Source organism: Acomys minous, assembly GCF_964271855.1.
Source record: "Acomys minous genome assembly, chromosome: 8".
Lineage (NCBI taxonomy): Eukaryota > Metazoa > Chordata > Mammalia > Rodentia > Muridae > Acomys > Acomys minous.
The window spans coordinates 33,205,104-33,222,254 of record NC_140489.1 but is presented as its reverse complement, the minus strand read 5'-3'; the positions used below and the strand labels follow the sequence as shown (position 1 = coordinate 33,222,254).

Here is a 17,151-nt window from a genome sequence, read left to right as displayed (position 1 = left end):
ACGGCCATCTCTGATAAAATTCTGCTATAAACTTACTCAGCCAGTAAGTGAGATTTTATTGCCTACAACTTCAAGTTACTCTGTAGCCTCCACTCTGAGTGTTACTTTTCTACCAACCAGTGTTACAAGATAGAGGGAGTTTTGCCTGTCTAGAAACTCAGGGTTCTTTTGGAAACCACTCAGTCAAGGATGACTTTGCATCTTGATCCTGCTGCTTCTCCCCATCCTTCCAAAAAAGCTGAGGTAATGAGTGTGTAGCATCAAGCATGGCAACTACAGAAGAGTTTCAGTTCTGCTTTGTGAAAATATGTGAAAAGGAGCCTTATTTGCTCTTTGTACGTTTGTCAGAAGCCTACTCTTGTGAAATGAAACGTAATTGTGGCTGATTCTCTGGATGGGGCTATAGAGTGCTCTCATGGCGATATGTAATAAGCACGAGGAGACATCTCACTAATAATCATTACGAGTGAGATGTAGGAGTTTGAATCTGAGTATCTGCATAGGATCCTTGCCTGAATTATAAATATGTCACTTGTTACAGGAGAAAATGTCCACCTTGGTTCTGGTGATGGGCAACCCAAAGATTCTGGGCCCCTTCCTCAAGTGGAAAAGAAGCTCAAGTGCACAGTTGAAGGCTGTGACCGGACATTTGTGTGGCCAGCTCACTTCAAGTACCACCTTAAAACTCATCGGTGAGGAACTTGTCCTTGAATAGACAAACTGCAGGAAAACAAAGGACTCCAGTTATGCTGGCTAAAATGTCTTTTTTAGTCAAGTGTGATGATATATATATATATATATATATATATATATATATATATATATATATATATATATATATATATATATATATATATATATATATAAAACCTTAGCCTTTAGAAAGCTGGCAACTTTGAGATCAGCTTGGACTATATAGTGAGACCATGTCGTAAGAAACTAAGATCTCCGGTGTGGTGTGTGCTCACTTTCTCTCTCTCTCTCTCTCTCTGTAACTTTTAAAAATATTACTATTATTATTTTTTACATTGGTGTTCTACTTTCATGTATGTCTGTGTAAGGGTGTCAAATCCCCTGGAACTGCAATTACAGACAATTGTGAATTGCCATGTGGGTGCTGAGATTTGAACCTGGGTTTTTTGGAAGAGCAGCCAGTCCTCTTAACCACTAAGACATCTCTGCAGCCCCCTTTTAAGTGCTCTTAACTGCTCAGCCATCTCTCCAGACCCCTCCTCCCTTTTTTTTTTTTTAAATAGACCTTTGATTCTTATGTTTGTTTTTAGATGCAATCTTGTGCTGCAAAGTTGCTTCAAAGTATTTGAGCTTAAATAATCTTTCTACCTCAGCTTCCAAAGTGTTGAGTTTTACAGGCATGCCACCTAATATGAAGCCTCTTGTTTGCTTCTTGTTTTTGTCATTCTGGGATCTAAACCAGGCCTTTTTTTTTTTTTTTTTTAAGATTTTATTTATTTTATGTATATGAGTGCTCTATCTGCATGTACACTTGCAGGCCAAAAGAGGGCATTAGATCACATTATAGATGGTTATGAGCCACCGTGTGGTTGTTGGGAATTGAACTTAGGACCTTTGGAAGAGCAAGCAGTCAGTGCTCTTAACTTCTCAGCCATCTCTCCAGCCTCTAAACCAGAGCTTTTTAATCTGCTAAAAATATACTTTTTCTTGAGCTATATTCCCAGCCCCTGATTTTTGTTTTTTTTTTTTTTTGGTTTTTGGTTTTGGGGAGTTTTTTTTTGGAAGCAGTGAGGTTTTATTAAAAATATTGTGCTTTCTACATGGTGATGCCTCAGTAAGAATTTGCAGTAATCAGTAATCACATGAATGAGTGAATTACTTTAAATATATGGAACGCATTACAAATTTGTGTGTCATCCTTGCTCAGGGGCCATGCTAATCTTCTTTGTATCATTCCAATTTTAGTATATGTGCTGCCGAAGCGAGCACGTTTGTTTTGTTTTTTAAGACAAGTTCTCATTGTTTGCTTCATCTGGCTTTGAATTCAGGAGCCTCTTCCTTAGCCTCCCATGTACTGAGAGAAGTGTGCGTGGCCATGCCTGGTCCAGGGCTCTTGTATGTTAATAGAAAAAGTTGTATTATATACTTACTTTATTTTATTTGAGGCATGTGGCCTCAGGTAGGCCTCAGACTTCCTGTATAGAAAAGATGGTTCTGAATTCCTTATTCTCTCGCCTCTACCTCTCATTACCTTATTTCCTGATGAATATTTAAATAAGACATTTGGCACCAAAATATCTTAAGGAGCAAAAATCCTCATCTCATTACAAAATAAATTGAGAATTTTATAAAATATATAAGGGCTAGAGAGATGGAATAGCTGTTAAGAGCATTGGATGAAAAAAAAAAAAAAGGAAAAAAAGAGCATTGGATGTTTTTCTAGAGGATCCAGGTTTGATTCCCAGCACCCACCACATGGTTCATAGCCACCTGTAACTCCAGGCCCAGGAATATGATGCCCTCTTTTTGCCTCCTCAGGCACCAGGAATGCATATGGTACACAGATAATGTAGGCAAAACACCCATGCACTTAAAAAACAAAACAAAAAACAAGTGGTGGTGGCCTTGTCTTTAATCCCAACACTAGGAAGGCAGAGGCAGGTAGATCTGAGTTTGAGGCCAGCCTTGTTCCAGGACAGCCAGGGCTACACAGAGGAACCATGTTTTGGAGAAAACAAAACCAATCCAACAACAATAATGCGTATTCGCCTAGGCCATTACCTTGAATCCATGAAATTGGTTGCAGCTGGGATTGGGATTTTATAATTTAATAAACTAGGTCATTTTGATATGTTCCAGTTTGTCTGCCATGAGTGTCAGTAGAAAGTTGACTTGTCACTACCAGCACAAAGTGTTTTCAGATATTGTTACTTGTGATTGTCTTTACAGAAATGAGCGCTCCTTCATCTGCCCTGCAGAAGGTTGTGGGAAAAGCTTTTATGTGCTGCAGAGGTTGAAGGTGCACATGAGGACACACAACGGGGAGAAACCCTTTATGTGCCATGAGTCTGGGTGTGGTAAGCAGTTCACTACAGCTGGAAACCTGAAGAACCACCGTCGCATCCACACAGGTGTGCAGCTCTGTGCTGCCTTCAGCAGTCTCCATGGCCCTGGCCATGCTTGCTGCGTGCCTATACTCAGGACAGGCACAATGACAGTAGAAATGATGGTGCAGTGCTGTTGCTAGACCAAGGAAAGATTTTTATTGATTTCATTGTCTTGTGCATTCTGTTTATGCATTATCAGTAACATTTATCCAGCTTCATCTGTGTGTGAGGAAGAGACAGGATTAATTTCTGTCTCCAGAAGCCTGTCTTACAGGAAGAAATGTAGGGTTGTCCTAGGTAACCGTAGTAATACCAGGAGATACTGGACAAGTTTTCCAGTCTTCCTGACCATTGCATGGTTGTACTTACTACATCATACAAATATTACAGAGCATTAAACAGGAAATGATAAAAATTCAACTTCTGAACTTGAGGTGCTTGCTTTCTTGTTAGAGCTCACAACTTGACAGATAGAATAAGAAATGTCAGAGTGAAAGAAGCAAAATAAAGATTCCTTGCTTCCTAGTCTGAGACCCTACAGGTGCTTGGGGAGCCATTGTTAGAAATGTGCCTTTGCCAAACTTAGTCACTGACCTCAGAACCCCAGTTAGAATATGTACCTCTTCCCTGCTTCCAGGCCACTCTGCGTTTCTACTCAAATGACAGGAAGCACACTCTATAGGGAGCTAGAAAGTGAAGCCCATGCTCAAATCACAGCTGTTCTAGACATGATGCCCTCCAAACTGGCATAACCTTCCAGTGTGTTAGGGATGGAATAGTATTTTTGTTTTGTTTTGTTTTTTTAGTTTTCTTGAAACAGTAAATGGGCCTGGCAGTGGTAGTTCACGCTTTTAATCCCAGCACTTGGGAGGCAGAGGAGCTCTGTGAGTTTGAGGCCAGCCTGGTCTACAGAGCTAGATCTAAGATAGCCAAGGCTACACAGAGAAACCCTGGCTCTTAAAGCCAAAAAACAATCAACCAACCAAATAAACAATGGCACTTATCCCAAGAAAGGAATTAGAATAAAAATAGGAATAGTAGTAATAGAAAAATAGTAGTCTATTTCAAAATATGGAGAAGCAACATTTGCTGGGTTCTCAGTAGAAACTGTACGGCGTAAGTTAAAGAAACCAGAGTGAGTAAGTTGTTGAAAGCAGAACACAGTGATGATGAAAGCATGTAAGTGATCAACTTCCTGAAGGCTAAGCCTTGGTCTTACGTTCCCTTTCTAGGAGAGAAGCCTTTCCTTTGTGAAGCCCAGGGTTGTGGCCGTTCCTTTGCTGAGTATTCAAGCCTCCGAAAACATCTGGTAGTTCACTCAGGTACTAGAACCTGTGCCCTTCCTAGACTTCAAATACAGTAAGAGATAAGAGTAGGAGGGCGGTGTCATAAAAAGAAACGTTTCCCATGGTATGTTAATCAGGTAATAACGCTCACGACTGATGTAAAGTGTATACAAAAGGTCTTCTTGCCAGGAGGTGGTGGTGCACGCCTTTAATCCCAGCACTCGGGAGGCAGAGGCAGGTGGATCGCTGTGAGTTCGAGGCCAGCCTGGTCTACAAAGTGAGTCCAGGACAGCCAAGGCTACACAGAGTAACCCTGTCTCCAACCCCCCCCCCCCAAAAAAAAAGTCTTCTTATCAGTCAGGATCTATGAGGAACTTACTAACAGAAGCCTTAGAGATCTGTGGTGGATCTTTTTATATGTGTGATGTGGATCCTGTATTGACATTTTCATTATTCTGGGGGAGATTTAAAAATCAGGGCAAAGTGGGAAGGCTGATGTCAGTGGCAGCAAGGCCTGTGATACCCCTGCTTATGAGAAGGTGGTGGTCCTCCTTCAGACACCATTCTAGCAGAAACTGCCTCCGCCCATTAGGACTTGATGGGAGTCATCAGCATACAAAAAAGACTAGTGACCTGCTTTTTGCTTTATAGTCTTAAATTTCCTGCAGTTCTGCTCATTCTATGCAGATAGCTTAATCTTCCCTGATAAAAATGTCTTTTGATTTGTCTGAAAATACTCTACAGCAGCCAGATTTTGTAAGCTAAATAGAAAAATCTAAAGTGGTATTTGTCTCCCTTCCCTACTTACTCATCTTCCCAAAGAGGAATCAGCACAGAGGAGGTAGAAGCAAGAAGACTGTTGGTTTTGATGAAGGCAGTAAAGTACTTCAGTACGAGTTAGATGTGCCGATGTGTAGTCAGTCAGGGATGGAGATTTCATAGTTGAGATGTTGGTGCTGGAGCTATTCTGTCTTTTGTTTTGTTGATACAGGTCTTATGTAGCACAGGATGATTTGAACCCCTCATCCTCTTGCTGCCATCTCTCAGGTGTTGGGTTGTAAATGGGGGCTTTGTGTATGCTGGGTTTTTATGTGATGACAAGTCCCAAGTAGATATGGCAAACTGATGGCTTGTGGGCCAGGTACTCCACATATGTACTGCTTGGCTCGAGAGTGTTTTGTTTTTCTTGTTAGGGAAAACTGCATTAGGTAAAACATAGAGTGAAATATACACAAGAATAGAAAAATAGACATTTTCTTATGCCTATCAAATTTAAAAATAACTTCCTGCTTATATTCGGTCCATGTTCTGTTTCATCCAGTTGTCTCTAAAATGACTTCAATTTATTTATTTTTTAAAATTTTGTTGATGTAGTTGTGTTGCTGGGAATTGAACCCAAAGCCTCCTGCATAATGGGCAAGCATTTAGCTGTAGAGCTACAACCTCAACCCAGAAGTTGGTTCCTTTAAATAAGGATCCCATCAGGTCTGATAGTGCTTGCTCTTGGCTATTAGATCTGTTTGGTAGATTTGTTACAGACCTGAGTTACTGGGGTCCTATAGAAGGACCATTCTCTGGATTTGTCAGCTTCCTCTTACGTCTTTTTCTCCCAGAGTTGGGGATTGAACCTAGGACCTCAAACATGCTGGGCAAGAACTCTACCACTGTGTTGTTCCCCAGCACCTGCTTTTTTGTGTTACAGCTTTTTTCCCTATATTGCCAAAGATAGAACTAAGCTCTAAAAGTTTCCGAACTTACTGTGTGTATTTCATTTATGACCCATCAAGACCCACACAGGTTTGGTTGTCAGACTTGATTAGTGGGTTCGGGTGGTATCAACCATGTCCTTAAGGTTCTCCCTTAACCTTTCAACCATGTGTTTTGCCCCTGATAGGTAATTGGTAGTTTTCCTTAGTTCTGTTCTTTGACATTTGCTAGAACTATGTTGGGCTCTTCTCCATGAAGTAGGGCTGTTTGATCATTAACACAACTAAATAGCTAGTTATATAAAATGCTTTTGCCGGGCAATGGTGGCGCACACCTTTAATCCCAGCACTTGGGAGGCAGAGGCAGGTGGATCGTTGTGATTTGTTCAAGGCCAGCCTGGTCCACAAAGCGAGCCCAGGACAGCCAAGGCAACACAGAGAAACCTTGTCTTGAGAAACCAACCAACCAACCAAACAAACAAACAAAAACCTTTTTTTTATTGTCCCCCCCTTTTTTTTTAAAGCTCAAGCAGGCCTGGACTGCATCAAGCCACATACACCAGCTGGCCTTGAACTTGGAATGACCCTTTCAGTGTCCCAAGTTCTGGGATTATTGGCATGTGTTCTTATGCCTGGTCTTCATTGTGAGCTTTCAGAATAAGGAACTGCTGCTTTGATTATTTCTAGGACAAATTAAATTGGGTTCTTGATTTGTTTTGGGGTTGTTTATAGCTAGTATGTAGACACAGTTAAGAGCGCACTGCTGTCCTTCAGAGACCCGGGCTCAATTCCCAGCCCCCACATCAGTGCTCACGTCCTTCTGTAACTGCAGTTCTTGGAGACCTTATAGCAGCTGGCCTCTGCTGCATGTAAGTGATGCACATAAACCCACAGAGAAGCACACACACTCTCATATAAATAAATATGAAAAGAGAAATGCAAAAGAATTTGATGTGCCTGGTTGGGTTTTGTTCTTTGTTTTGTTTTGTTTCTTTTGAGACTGGAATTCACTAAAACCTGCTTCTCAAAGTCTGGGAGTAAAGGCGTAAGCCTGTACACTCGGCTATTTTCGACTTTCTGGGGTTTTTCTCTGTGTAGCTTTGGCTGTTCCTGGACTAACTTTGTAGATCAAGTTGGCCTCAAATTTACAGAAATCCACCTGCCTCTGCCTCCCCAAGTGCAGAGATTACAGGCGTGCACCACCATGCCCAGCACTATTTTTTACTTTTTAAAAATAAGGCTATGGCCAGCCTGAGTAGTTTATTGACTAGCACTCCAGAGGGTAAGATCAGAGGAGTGCTAGCCGGGTTATTAGTCCTGCAGCAAGTCATCTATGTGTAGGTTATTTTCTGTGGTAGCTGAGGGCAGCTTGTGAGAGTCGGGACTCCTAGATGAGGGCCAGAGTGTCTGTAATGTTCTAGGTAATGTCAGACTTCCTGCCACGGATGTCATGGGTGTTTTGCATTCCCACCAGTAGTGAAAATGAAAATTGCCATATAATGCTTTTACCAGTTCTAAATTGGTTCCCTGGTATTTGTAAGTTGGGAAATTTTATTTAAAGATGCTGTTCTAGCTTGGCGCACTGGCACACACCTGTATTCCCAGCACTTGGGATGTGTAGAGGCAGGCAGATCACTGTGAGGTCAAGGCCAGCCTGGGCTACAAAATGAGTCCAGGACAGCCAGGGCTGCAAAGAGAAACCCTGTCTTGAAAAAACCAAAAACAAAAAGCAAATTTCCAGTTCTAGTTTCTATTACTTTAAAAAAAAAATCTGGCAGAGCAAGGCTTTCATTTACATGTGTCAGCAGTAGCCAGAACTGACTAACAGCTGCTCTTTTACTGGGGACGTATGCTCCCTTTCATTCCTTTATGCTACCTACCCTGTGAACATGAGGGTTTGCCTGTGGAAATTAGCTTTTGTCCTTTGTTCTGCGCCTGAGTGTCTGGGTAGGTGAGTAAAGACTGTAACTTACAGACAGATGTTATAGTTAGGTCATTTATGTTAAAATAATCATTTATGAGTGCTAAAGACCTTGAGTCTTGACAGGAAATAGGATATGTGATATTAAGAACCCAAGGTTATGATAAATCCTTGAGGTAGAAATGAATTCTGTTGGTTGATGGCAGATGATTGGAGAAGGAAGTAACTATTTTCTGCAAGTGCCATGATACCACATTGAAGAGGCTGTTTTGGAAGGCTAGTAGGACTTTGGACAGGGGCTAAGCCCTCCTAGGGTAACCTTCTTGCCTTCCCACGTACAGAAGGCTATGTTCAAAAAGTAGCCTTCTCTAAGTCTACTGGATTGCTGTCAGAACTGTATACTGTCTTTGTGCTACCCTGTCTTAATGTAGTTCCCTTTGCAGGAGAGAAACCTCACCAGTGCCAAGTCTGTGGGAAGACCTTCTCTCAGAGTGGGAGCAGAAATGTGCATATGAGAAAGCATCACTTGCAGCTGGGAACAACTGGGAGTCAAGAACAGGAACAAACTGGTGAGGAGGATGGTCACAGTGGAGATCTGTGTTCGACAGCCAAGTCATTGTCTTGCCTTGGATTTTTGGAAATCTTCTGGAAAGGTTTTGGGTGGAGAGACATGGTTTCATTTGGTGGGTTTACAGTTTATAACAGCTGTACAGTGCAGTCATCTGCAAACTTTCAAACATTTTTTTGTTGCTCATGTTTCTTCCCTCACAGTGAAGGAACTTTTTTTTTTTTAAAGATTTATTTATTTACTGTTATGTATACAGTGTTTTGCCTCCATGTACACCTGCATGGCAGAAGAGGGCACCAGTTCTCATTATAGATGGTTGTGAGCCACCATGTGGTTGCTGGGAATTGAACTCAGGACCATTTGGAAGAGCAGCCAGTGTTCTTACACTCTGAGCCATCTCTCCAGCACAGTGAAGGAACTTGACATATGAGATGAGCTGTAAATCCCAGGACACATAGTATTAAAAGTTTCACTAAGGGCTTTGCATGCAGCTCAGTAGTAGAATGCTTGCTTAGCATGTATAAGACTGTGGGTTAAATACCACTTGGAAGGCTGAGGCGAGAGGACAATCTGGGCAACATAGTAAGACCCTCATTTAGGAACAAACAAAAAAGCCAAGTGTGCTGTCATGTACTTTCAATCCCAGCACATGAGAGGTAGAGGTGGGAGATGAACAGTTCAAGGCCAACCTCAGCTACAGAACAAGTACATAAGACCCTGTCTCAGAAAACAAAACTAGTAAGTAAGCAAATGTTCCCCTAATGAGTCTGAGGTCAACTATTGCTGATCTGTGACTCAGCCTTTAAGGAACATGGACCTAAAAGATTTCTGTATAACTAAAGATTTAAAAAATTTTATGTAATAGCTTTGACAGCCTTTTCCCTACTTTAAAATTGATAAAACAAAACAAAACAACAACAACAAAAAAGAACCCAAACAACCTTTTTTCTTTTCCATGTTCAAAATATCATTTCATCTCTATTTTATGCTAATCTTCAGATGGTGGTCACATGCACAGATAATTATCTAAGGACTGGCTCTTGTCCTCTTGGTTTATTCTTGTTATCTGAGAGTGGGCGAAATAGGAGGTGGCATCCAAAACAAAGACTTAAAAGTTCTGAAAGAGGTGGGCAGCTTCCTTGTGAAGGGAGGTGAGGACCAGGCCATGCCTTCACAGCTGCATGTCTCTCATGCCCTGTTCTCTGCAGCTGAGCCACTAATGGGCAGTAGTTTGCTTGAAGAAGCTTCAGTTCCCAGTAAAAACCTGGTGTCTATGAATTCCCCGTCCAGCCTTGGTGGAGAGTCCTTGAATCTACCAAATACCAATTCTATCCTTGGAGTTGATGATGGTAAGACTTTTAATTCTTGTTTATTTGGGGGGAAATGGGTTGTAACTAGGGGCTAAGGAGTAGAGTAGCTCCAAAATGGAGGTTATAATATTATTTCTTATGTGATGGTGTAATTGAATAGTATTTGCATTTGTTCTCTGGGGTGGATAACTGAATCTTTTATTAATGATTAAATATGATGTTAACACAAGAATTAAAAAATTAGATAAAATTATTTGTAATCCTTAGCATCCTAGCCCAACTATGTCTGTCTTTCCTGTTGCAGTTATGGAAGAGCTTAACTTTTAAAACATTTAAACAGAGCATAACCAGGTTTTACAGAGGAGATACAAAGCAATTTCTCCATACCTTCAAAAGCCATATCTTCTGGAGAAAAGAAAGGGCTCTCTAGGAAACAGTTGCTCCTATGGTATAGAAATTTCACCCAGCATACACAGGCCAGGCCCTCTTCTCTGAAAAACTTACCAGGTGAGGTCAGCATGCATTTATTCAGTGCCTACTGTGTGCCTGGCACCACGGGAAGGACAAAAGTAGGAGATAGGGACCATAGCTCTAGTTGAGAAATTAAAACTTATCATAAGTTTACAGAACGTCATTGAGTAAACAGATGAAATTACATTAGCAAACATCAGTTAGACAGTACAGTCTGCAAGAGCAGACCAAGTGACAAATCCACTAGAAAAACTATGTCCAAAAGATTTTCATGGTGATCCCACTGATGAATGTGTGTAAGAACCTGTGTTTTAGTCATTCCTGTCCTTCACAGTTTGAGGTAAACGTGACCATATTTTTGTAACTCTTGTGTGGAGCTTACAAGGCCCAAAATGTGCTACCCAGGTCCACCTGTCCCTTGAGCAATACTTAGTGCAGACACACCAGAAGTTCCATGGAGAGCTTTGCTGGCCTTAAAGAAGCAAAGTCAGAGGAGAAAGGGACACTGAGTATGAATTTTGAGGCCAGGATTAGCTCAAGTTCAGAACATCAGTATTGATGATCTCAAGGGCTGGTTCTCGATCTCTGGTCTGCCTGCCTGTGCAGTGTTTGCCCTATTTCATACACTATTTTAATCCAGGTAACAGTGTGAAAACCATATTATTCTAAATTGTTACATTGAAACATTGTCATTCTTACGTCAAAGCTTTCACTTCCCACCCTCCTTTTATAATACTTTCTAAATCCACTGACAATGGAAACCAGAAAAGAATATGGGATTGATGTTTTCAGGGAACAATTTTAGCATCTTTAATGACACAGCAGTGGGTGTCCATGTGGATTGACTATTCACTGAAGGTCATCTGTTGTTTCACAGAGGTGCTGACTGAAGGATCCTCTCGTCCCCTGTCTTCAGTGCCTGATGTGACACATCACTTGGTGACCATGCAGTCAGGGAGGCAGTCCTACGAAGTTTCTGTCTTAACTGCAGTAAATCCGCAGGAGGTAAAGCTGCTTCCTGCCCTTCCTTTGTTTCTGTGGTAACTTCAATGGACAGTGACTGAGAATCTGGTTCAGTGGATCTAGAGTTTGCCAGCCTCCATTTTTCTGTAACTGTAGCTGGCTTGTTTTCCTTTAAGCTAAGTGTGAGTGAGTCCAGGGTCACAGGAGTCTGAATGTTGCCCTGTGAGTTGGGAGATTGATCTGACACTGAGGACTCGGTGCACTCTTACACACAATTGTTAAATTTTGTTTATTTTTTAATTATGTGTACTGTGTCTGTACACGAGTGCAGGTATTTATGAAAGGCTAATAGGGTATCAGATGCCCTGGAGCTGGAGTTGGAGGCAGTTGTTAGCCACCTAACATGGGTGGTGGGAACTGTGATGCAGACATGAGGACTTGAGTTTAAATCTCTAGCACCTGTGTTACAAAGAGATGTGGGTGGTATAGATCTGCAACCTTAGTGCTGGGGAGGTAGAAACATGTAGGTCCCACGAGCTCCCTGGCCAGCTGTTCTAGAAAATTTTGAGCTGCAGGTTCAGTGAGACCCTGTCTCAAAAAATATGCAGAAGGTCCAGCAAGGCTTGCTTCTGGCCTGGTGATCTGAGTGGGATTCCTGGGGCCATATAGACTCTCAGGACATGTTTGTGTGCTTTCACACAGGCCACACACACAAAATAGTGCAGAAAAAGTGTTTTAAAAGGTGAAAATAAGCTAGGTGCAGTGGTGCACACCTGTAATCCCAGCACTCAGGGAGGCAGAGGCCAGCCTGGTCTACAAAGTGAGTGCAGGACAGCCAAGACTACACAGAAAAACCCTGTCTCAGAAAAACAAAAACAAAAAACAAAAACAAACCCCAAATGGTAGAGAAGCACTAGAAAAAGACACCCAACATCAACTTCTGGTCTCCACATTTGTACATACATGTGCACACACACACACATATAAAAAATATTCATATACATTACATGCGCCTACACACAAGAACACAAAAAATTTTGGAGAGGTGGCTCAGTGGATCAAGCTCTTGCCAGGCAAACCTGAAGGCTGTCAGATCCCAAGCACCAGTAGAAGTATTGGGTAGTTGCACCAGGCACTTGTCAGTCCCAGCATTCACTGGGTAAGCTGGATAATTAGACTACCTGGGTTCATTGAGACTCAAAAACTAAAATGGAATGTGATCAAGTAAGATACCTGACACCAGCTTTAAGTCTCCACACCCATATGTATATATATGCCCTGCACACGTGCAAACACGCATATGTACACTGTTTTTTTTTTATATGATAGATAGAAGGTAAAAGTTACTCTAAAAGAGAAATTAAGCTGGTGTCATGGCTTGAGCCTGTAGTCCCAGCATTCTCAGTTGAAATAACGGGACTACAAACTAAAGGCCAGCCTAGATTACAGAGCTAAATCTTGTTTCAAAAATAAATACATAGATAATAGATATACATATAAATAAGAAACTAAAAGCAAATATCCACGGAAGTGGTAGTAGAATGGGAACAATCTATCTGCAAAGAAGTGGAGTTGGGTTTCATAGGACAAGAAAGGTCAATCAAGGTTAGAGTATGGTCAGATTATATTACATGCTAATAATCCATTCAAATAAAAACAGTTCTCATTGAGTATTGATGGTGCACAGCTTTAATCAAAGCACTCAGGAGGCAGAGGCAGGCGTATCTTTGTGAGTTCTAGGGCAGCCAGAGTTACACAAAGAAATCCACACACACACACACACACACACACACACACACACACACACACACACACACAAACAAACCCCCCCAAAATCCATAAAAACAATTCTTTGAACCAGGCATGTTGACACATGCCTATAGTCTCATCACTGAGACCTGAAGAGTTTTGTTGGAGGCCAACATAGGCTATAGAGTGAGTTCCAGGATAGCCTGGGCTACAGAGTAAGCCTTTCTCTACAAAAAAGTTCAATTGGGCCAGGTGTGGTAGTATACACCTTTAATACCAGCATTTGAGAGGCTGACAGGGAGATCTCTAATTTTGAGTTCAGCCTGGTCTACATTATGAGTGCCAGGCCAGCCAAGGCTGTATAAGGAGACTCTGTCTTGAACACCAACACCACCTTAGGAAAAAGGTTAAAACTTGTTATCTGAAATTTCCCCTGTTCAAAATTTTTAAAAAAGGTGTCATTTATTCTGCTCTGGTCATAACAGGCTAAGCCATATAAGCTAAAGGACTGTGTTCAGTTGCTTTTACCTAACAACTACCTTTCCAATCAAGAAGAAGATTTAGATTGATTTTCCTCTAACCCAGAAAACAATGAAAAACAAGTAGGCCTTGGTCTTGTGTCTTGGAAGTACATGACTTTATCACGAGTTCATTGCATAGGGATAAGCTTTCTTCAAAGATCCCTTCAGTATTTGTTTTTTGTTTTTTTGAGACAGGGTTTCTCTGTGTATCCTTGCCTGTCCTAGACTCTCTTTGTAGACCAGGCTGGCCTTGAAGTCACAGAGATCTGCCTGCCTCCTGAGAGCTGGGATTGCACTGTGCAACACCACCGCTCAGCTGGTTTTGTTTTACAACTTCTCCCTTTCCCTTTTCCTTTCAGTATCATCTTTCTGCCCCAGTAAGCTATGTATATCATCCAAATGGCTCTACATTCTATGTTAAATATTTATATTTATTGTTGTGACTTGTTTATTTTGTATTGAACATTCTACTTTGGCATTATGGTTCCAGGTTACCTTCTGTAGTTTTCTGCTTTAGAACCAGTCATTTCTGTCTCACTTATGCAACTGTCCCTTCTATTTTTGCCTTTTTTTTTTTCATTTTTCTTTTTTGAAATTTATCTTATGGAAGTAGATTTTAGATCTGTTGTGGAGGCATTAATATGAAAACCCATGTGTCTTTCACCCAACTTGAACAATTATTTTACCTTATGCCTCTGTGTTGACTGCATGTATGTATGTGCATCCCATGCATGCTTAGTTCCCCAGGAGGCCAGAGAGGGCACCAGAGCTCTTAGAACAGGAGTCACAGGTGTGTGAGAACCAATGTGTGGGCCCTGGGACCTAAATTCAGGTTCTCAGCAAGAGCAGCAAGTACTCTTAACTGCTGCCCTTTACTACTGAATGTTACGCTGGTTTTGGTTTATGTCTTTTCTCTTACTGTTTGTTTTGGTTTTTTGGTTTATTTTATTTTATTTTATTTTTTAAGATTTATTTATTTACTATGGATACAGTGTTCTGTCTGCATGTACACCTACAGGCCAGAAGAGGGCACCAGATCTCTTTATGTATGGTTGTTGGCCACCATGTGGTTGCTGGGAATTGAACTTAGGACCTTTGGAAGAACAGCCAGTACTTTTAACCTGTGAGCCATCTCTCCAGTCCCCTGTTTGTATTTTAAAGCCTCACAGACCTATCTGAATTTTTTAGAGTATACCTCTTACATACCCAACACATTTAGTAGTAATTTGTTATCCTCTAATATTTAATTTCAGTTTTTTATTTCCTCAAAAATGTTTTTGGAGCTGGCATGGTAGCACACACCTTTTAATTCCAGTATTCAGGAGGCAGAGGCAGGCAGATTTCTGTGAGTTCAAGGCCAGCCTGGTCTACAAAGTGAGTCCAGGACAGCCAAGGCTACACAGAGAAACACGGTCTTGAAAAACAAACAAAAAGCATATTAAACTGTTTTTGGTGTCTAACTTGAGCCAGAATTGAAATAAGGCCCATGTATTGCATTTGGTTAGCACATTAATTTGTTGCTGTGATTTAAACACCATGGCCAAAAGCAACTTAGAGGGGAAAGATTTATTATAACTTATAGGTTCATCATGGAGGAAAGCCAGGGCAGGAACCTGGATCAGAAATTGAAGCAGAGACCAGGGAAGAGTGCTGCCTACTGGCGTGTTCTGCCTGTTTTCTGGCAGGACTGGAGAGATAGCTAACTTGGTTAAGAACTTCCTCTATCAGTATGGGGACCTGAGTTCACCCCCCAGAACCCTTGGAAAATAGCCAGCCATGGTAATGGTGTCTATAATCCTAGCATTGGGGAGTTTTTAATAAAAATTCTGGGTTTGGCAGCACATGCTTTGTAATCGTGCCCTAGGGAGGTTAGAGATGGGTAATAAGTAATACAAATTGGCTACCTAACCTCACCAAAGTCTGAGTTTCAGGCCGGCAAGCGCATTTGTCCCAAACACATCTGGACCTCCTTCATGCACATGTACACACACACAGAAGACAGAAACAGATTTCATCAGTTGTTACTCAAAAGCACTGAACAGTATAGAGTGGAGTGTCAGTGTTTGCAGCAGCTCTGTACTGCCCGTCACCGCAGGAGAAGTTTTCAGTCCAGGGAAACCCTGGAGCTCTAATGTGCAGGCTCCTGCTTCAGGGTGTGTACCAAACAGCTCCTTTTCTGCTTTTCTGTGCTTTGCATTGATACTGACTTTGTAACACTTTTGGTTCCACTACTACTGATTCCCTCTGTGTTGATTCCTCTGTCCCTGACTGGTGGGTATGAACACAATCGATAAACTGTAGATCCAGCCTGGTCTGCAGAGGGCTCTGTGACATGCGGGAACCCTGTCTCAAAACCCAACAAACAAACAATTCAGAACTCAGCACCCCCCCCAAAAAAAACCCAGATTATATATAAATTCTGTTTATCAGTTACTCAGATATCTTTACTGAAATTTTCAGTGCATTCCCTAGACCCCACTCCTACCCTTTCATCCAGTCTAAGCTGTTTTTTGCTTTTGTAATTAATTTGTAACATAGTCTGTGGTGGTTTTGTTTTGTTGTTGTTGTTGTTGTTTTTTTTTTTTTTCAATTTTGTAGTTACTAAATCAAGGAGATTTAACTGACAGACAGACATGAGTGTGCTGGCTCCTGGAAGAGTGGCTTCGCCTGATCCCAGAGTGCACGATGGAAAGGCTCCTTTCTGCCAGAACTAAAATGTCCTGTGAAGGACAAAGACCTCTCCTTGCCTCTGCTCATCTTCCCTGGCAGAGAAGAGCGATGTCCGAGGGCCTCTCTTCAACCTCCACCTGATGCAGACAGAGGGAAACAGTGACTATGGGCTGGGTACCCGTAGCTGCCTCTCTTCTCAGTGCAACGGTCTGAGATGGACTTCTCCCAGAAGCAAGTTTAATTATGTGTTGCTGAAGATTTTCATTGTGACTGTTGAGGTTTTCCACTGAAGAGTTTTCATCTTAGACCCAGCTATCTTTTCCTATGGTTGAACGCTGTCTTGCTTCCAGCTACAGAACTTCACCAGGACATTGAGTTTTCAAGCTGCCTTGTTGCTTTGAAGAAGGGAGGGATGCCAGTTACACTGTGGCATTGCGTCCTCCCTTTAGCAACCCGAGTAAGACTCAGCCGTTGGGCTGTAATGATTAAGTTACTTGAATCTCCCCTTGGCCCAGGCTAAGGTACCAACTTATCCTGTACACCTCTACATGGTCATTTTTTGTTTTGTTTATGGGACTTAAAATAGCATGTTGTGAGGGGGTTTTATTTGTTGTATTTTTAAGTTAAAAACCACATGATCTAGAGTCTGTTTTCCTTTTAAATAAACAAAACAACTTAATCAGCTCTGGGGCTCTTGTTTTAGAGAAGTGGTTCTCAAGCTTCCTACTGCTGTGACCCTTCACACAGTTCCTCATGTTGTGTCACCTCCAAACCATAACATTCTTATCGTTGCTACTTCATAACTGTGATTTTGCTAGTTATGAATCATAGTATAAATATCTGATGTGCAGGGTATCTGATATGTGACCCCCTGGTTGAGAACCAGTATTTTAGACATGTGTTTTG

General features: G+C 41.6%; 1 protein-coding gene across 3 annotated transcripts in view; it reads left to right on the top strand.

The window, feature by feature from the left end:
- Nucleotides 1-16,929, top strand: part of ZNF410 (zinc finger protein 410) — a 34,126-nt gene extending 17,197 nt beyond the window's left edge. For 2 of the 3 annotated variants that reach the window (XM_084792112.1, XM_084792113.1), the window contains exons 6-12: nucleotides 542-692; nucleotides 2,923-3,104; nucleotides 4,313-4,402; nucleotides 8,437-8,562; nucleotides 9,770-9,910; nucleotides 11,220-11,347; nucleotides 16,174-16,929. In XM_084792112.1, coding sequence (XP_084648238.1) covers nucleotides 542-692; nucleotides 2,923-3,104; nucleotides 4,313-4,402; nucleotides 8,437-8,562; nucleotides 9,770-9,910; nucleotides 11,220-11,347; nucleotides 16,174-16,212 — 857 coding nt within the window. In that variant the 3' untranslated portion in view covers nucleotides 16,213-16,929. Of the gene's footprint in view, nucleotides 1-541; nucleotides 693-2,922; nucleotides 3,105-4,312; nucleotides 4,403-8,436; nucleotides 8,563-9,769; nucleotides 9,911-10,175; nucleotides 10,418-11,219; nucleotides 11,348-16,173 lie in introns of those variants that run through there. The other variant, XM_084792114.1, reaches the window with a different exon arrangement.
- The last annotated feature ends 222 nt before the right edge of the window (nucleotides 16,930-17,151 follow it).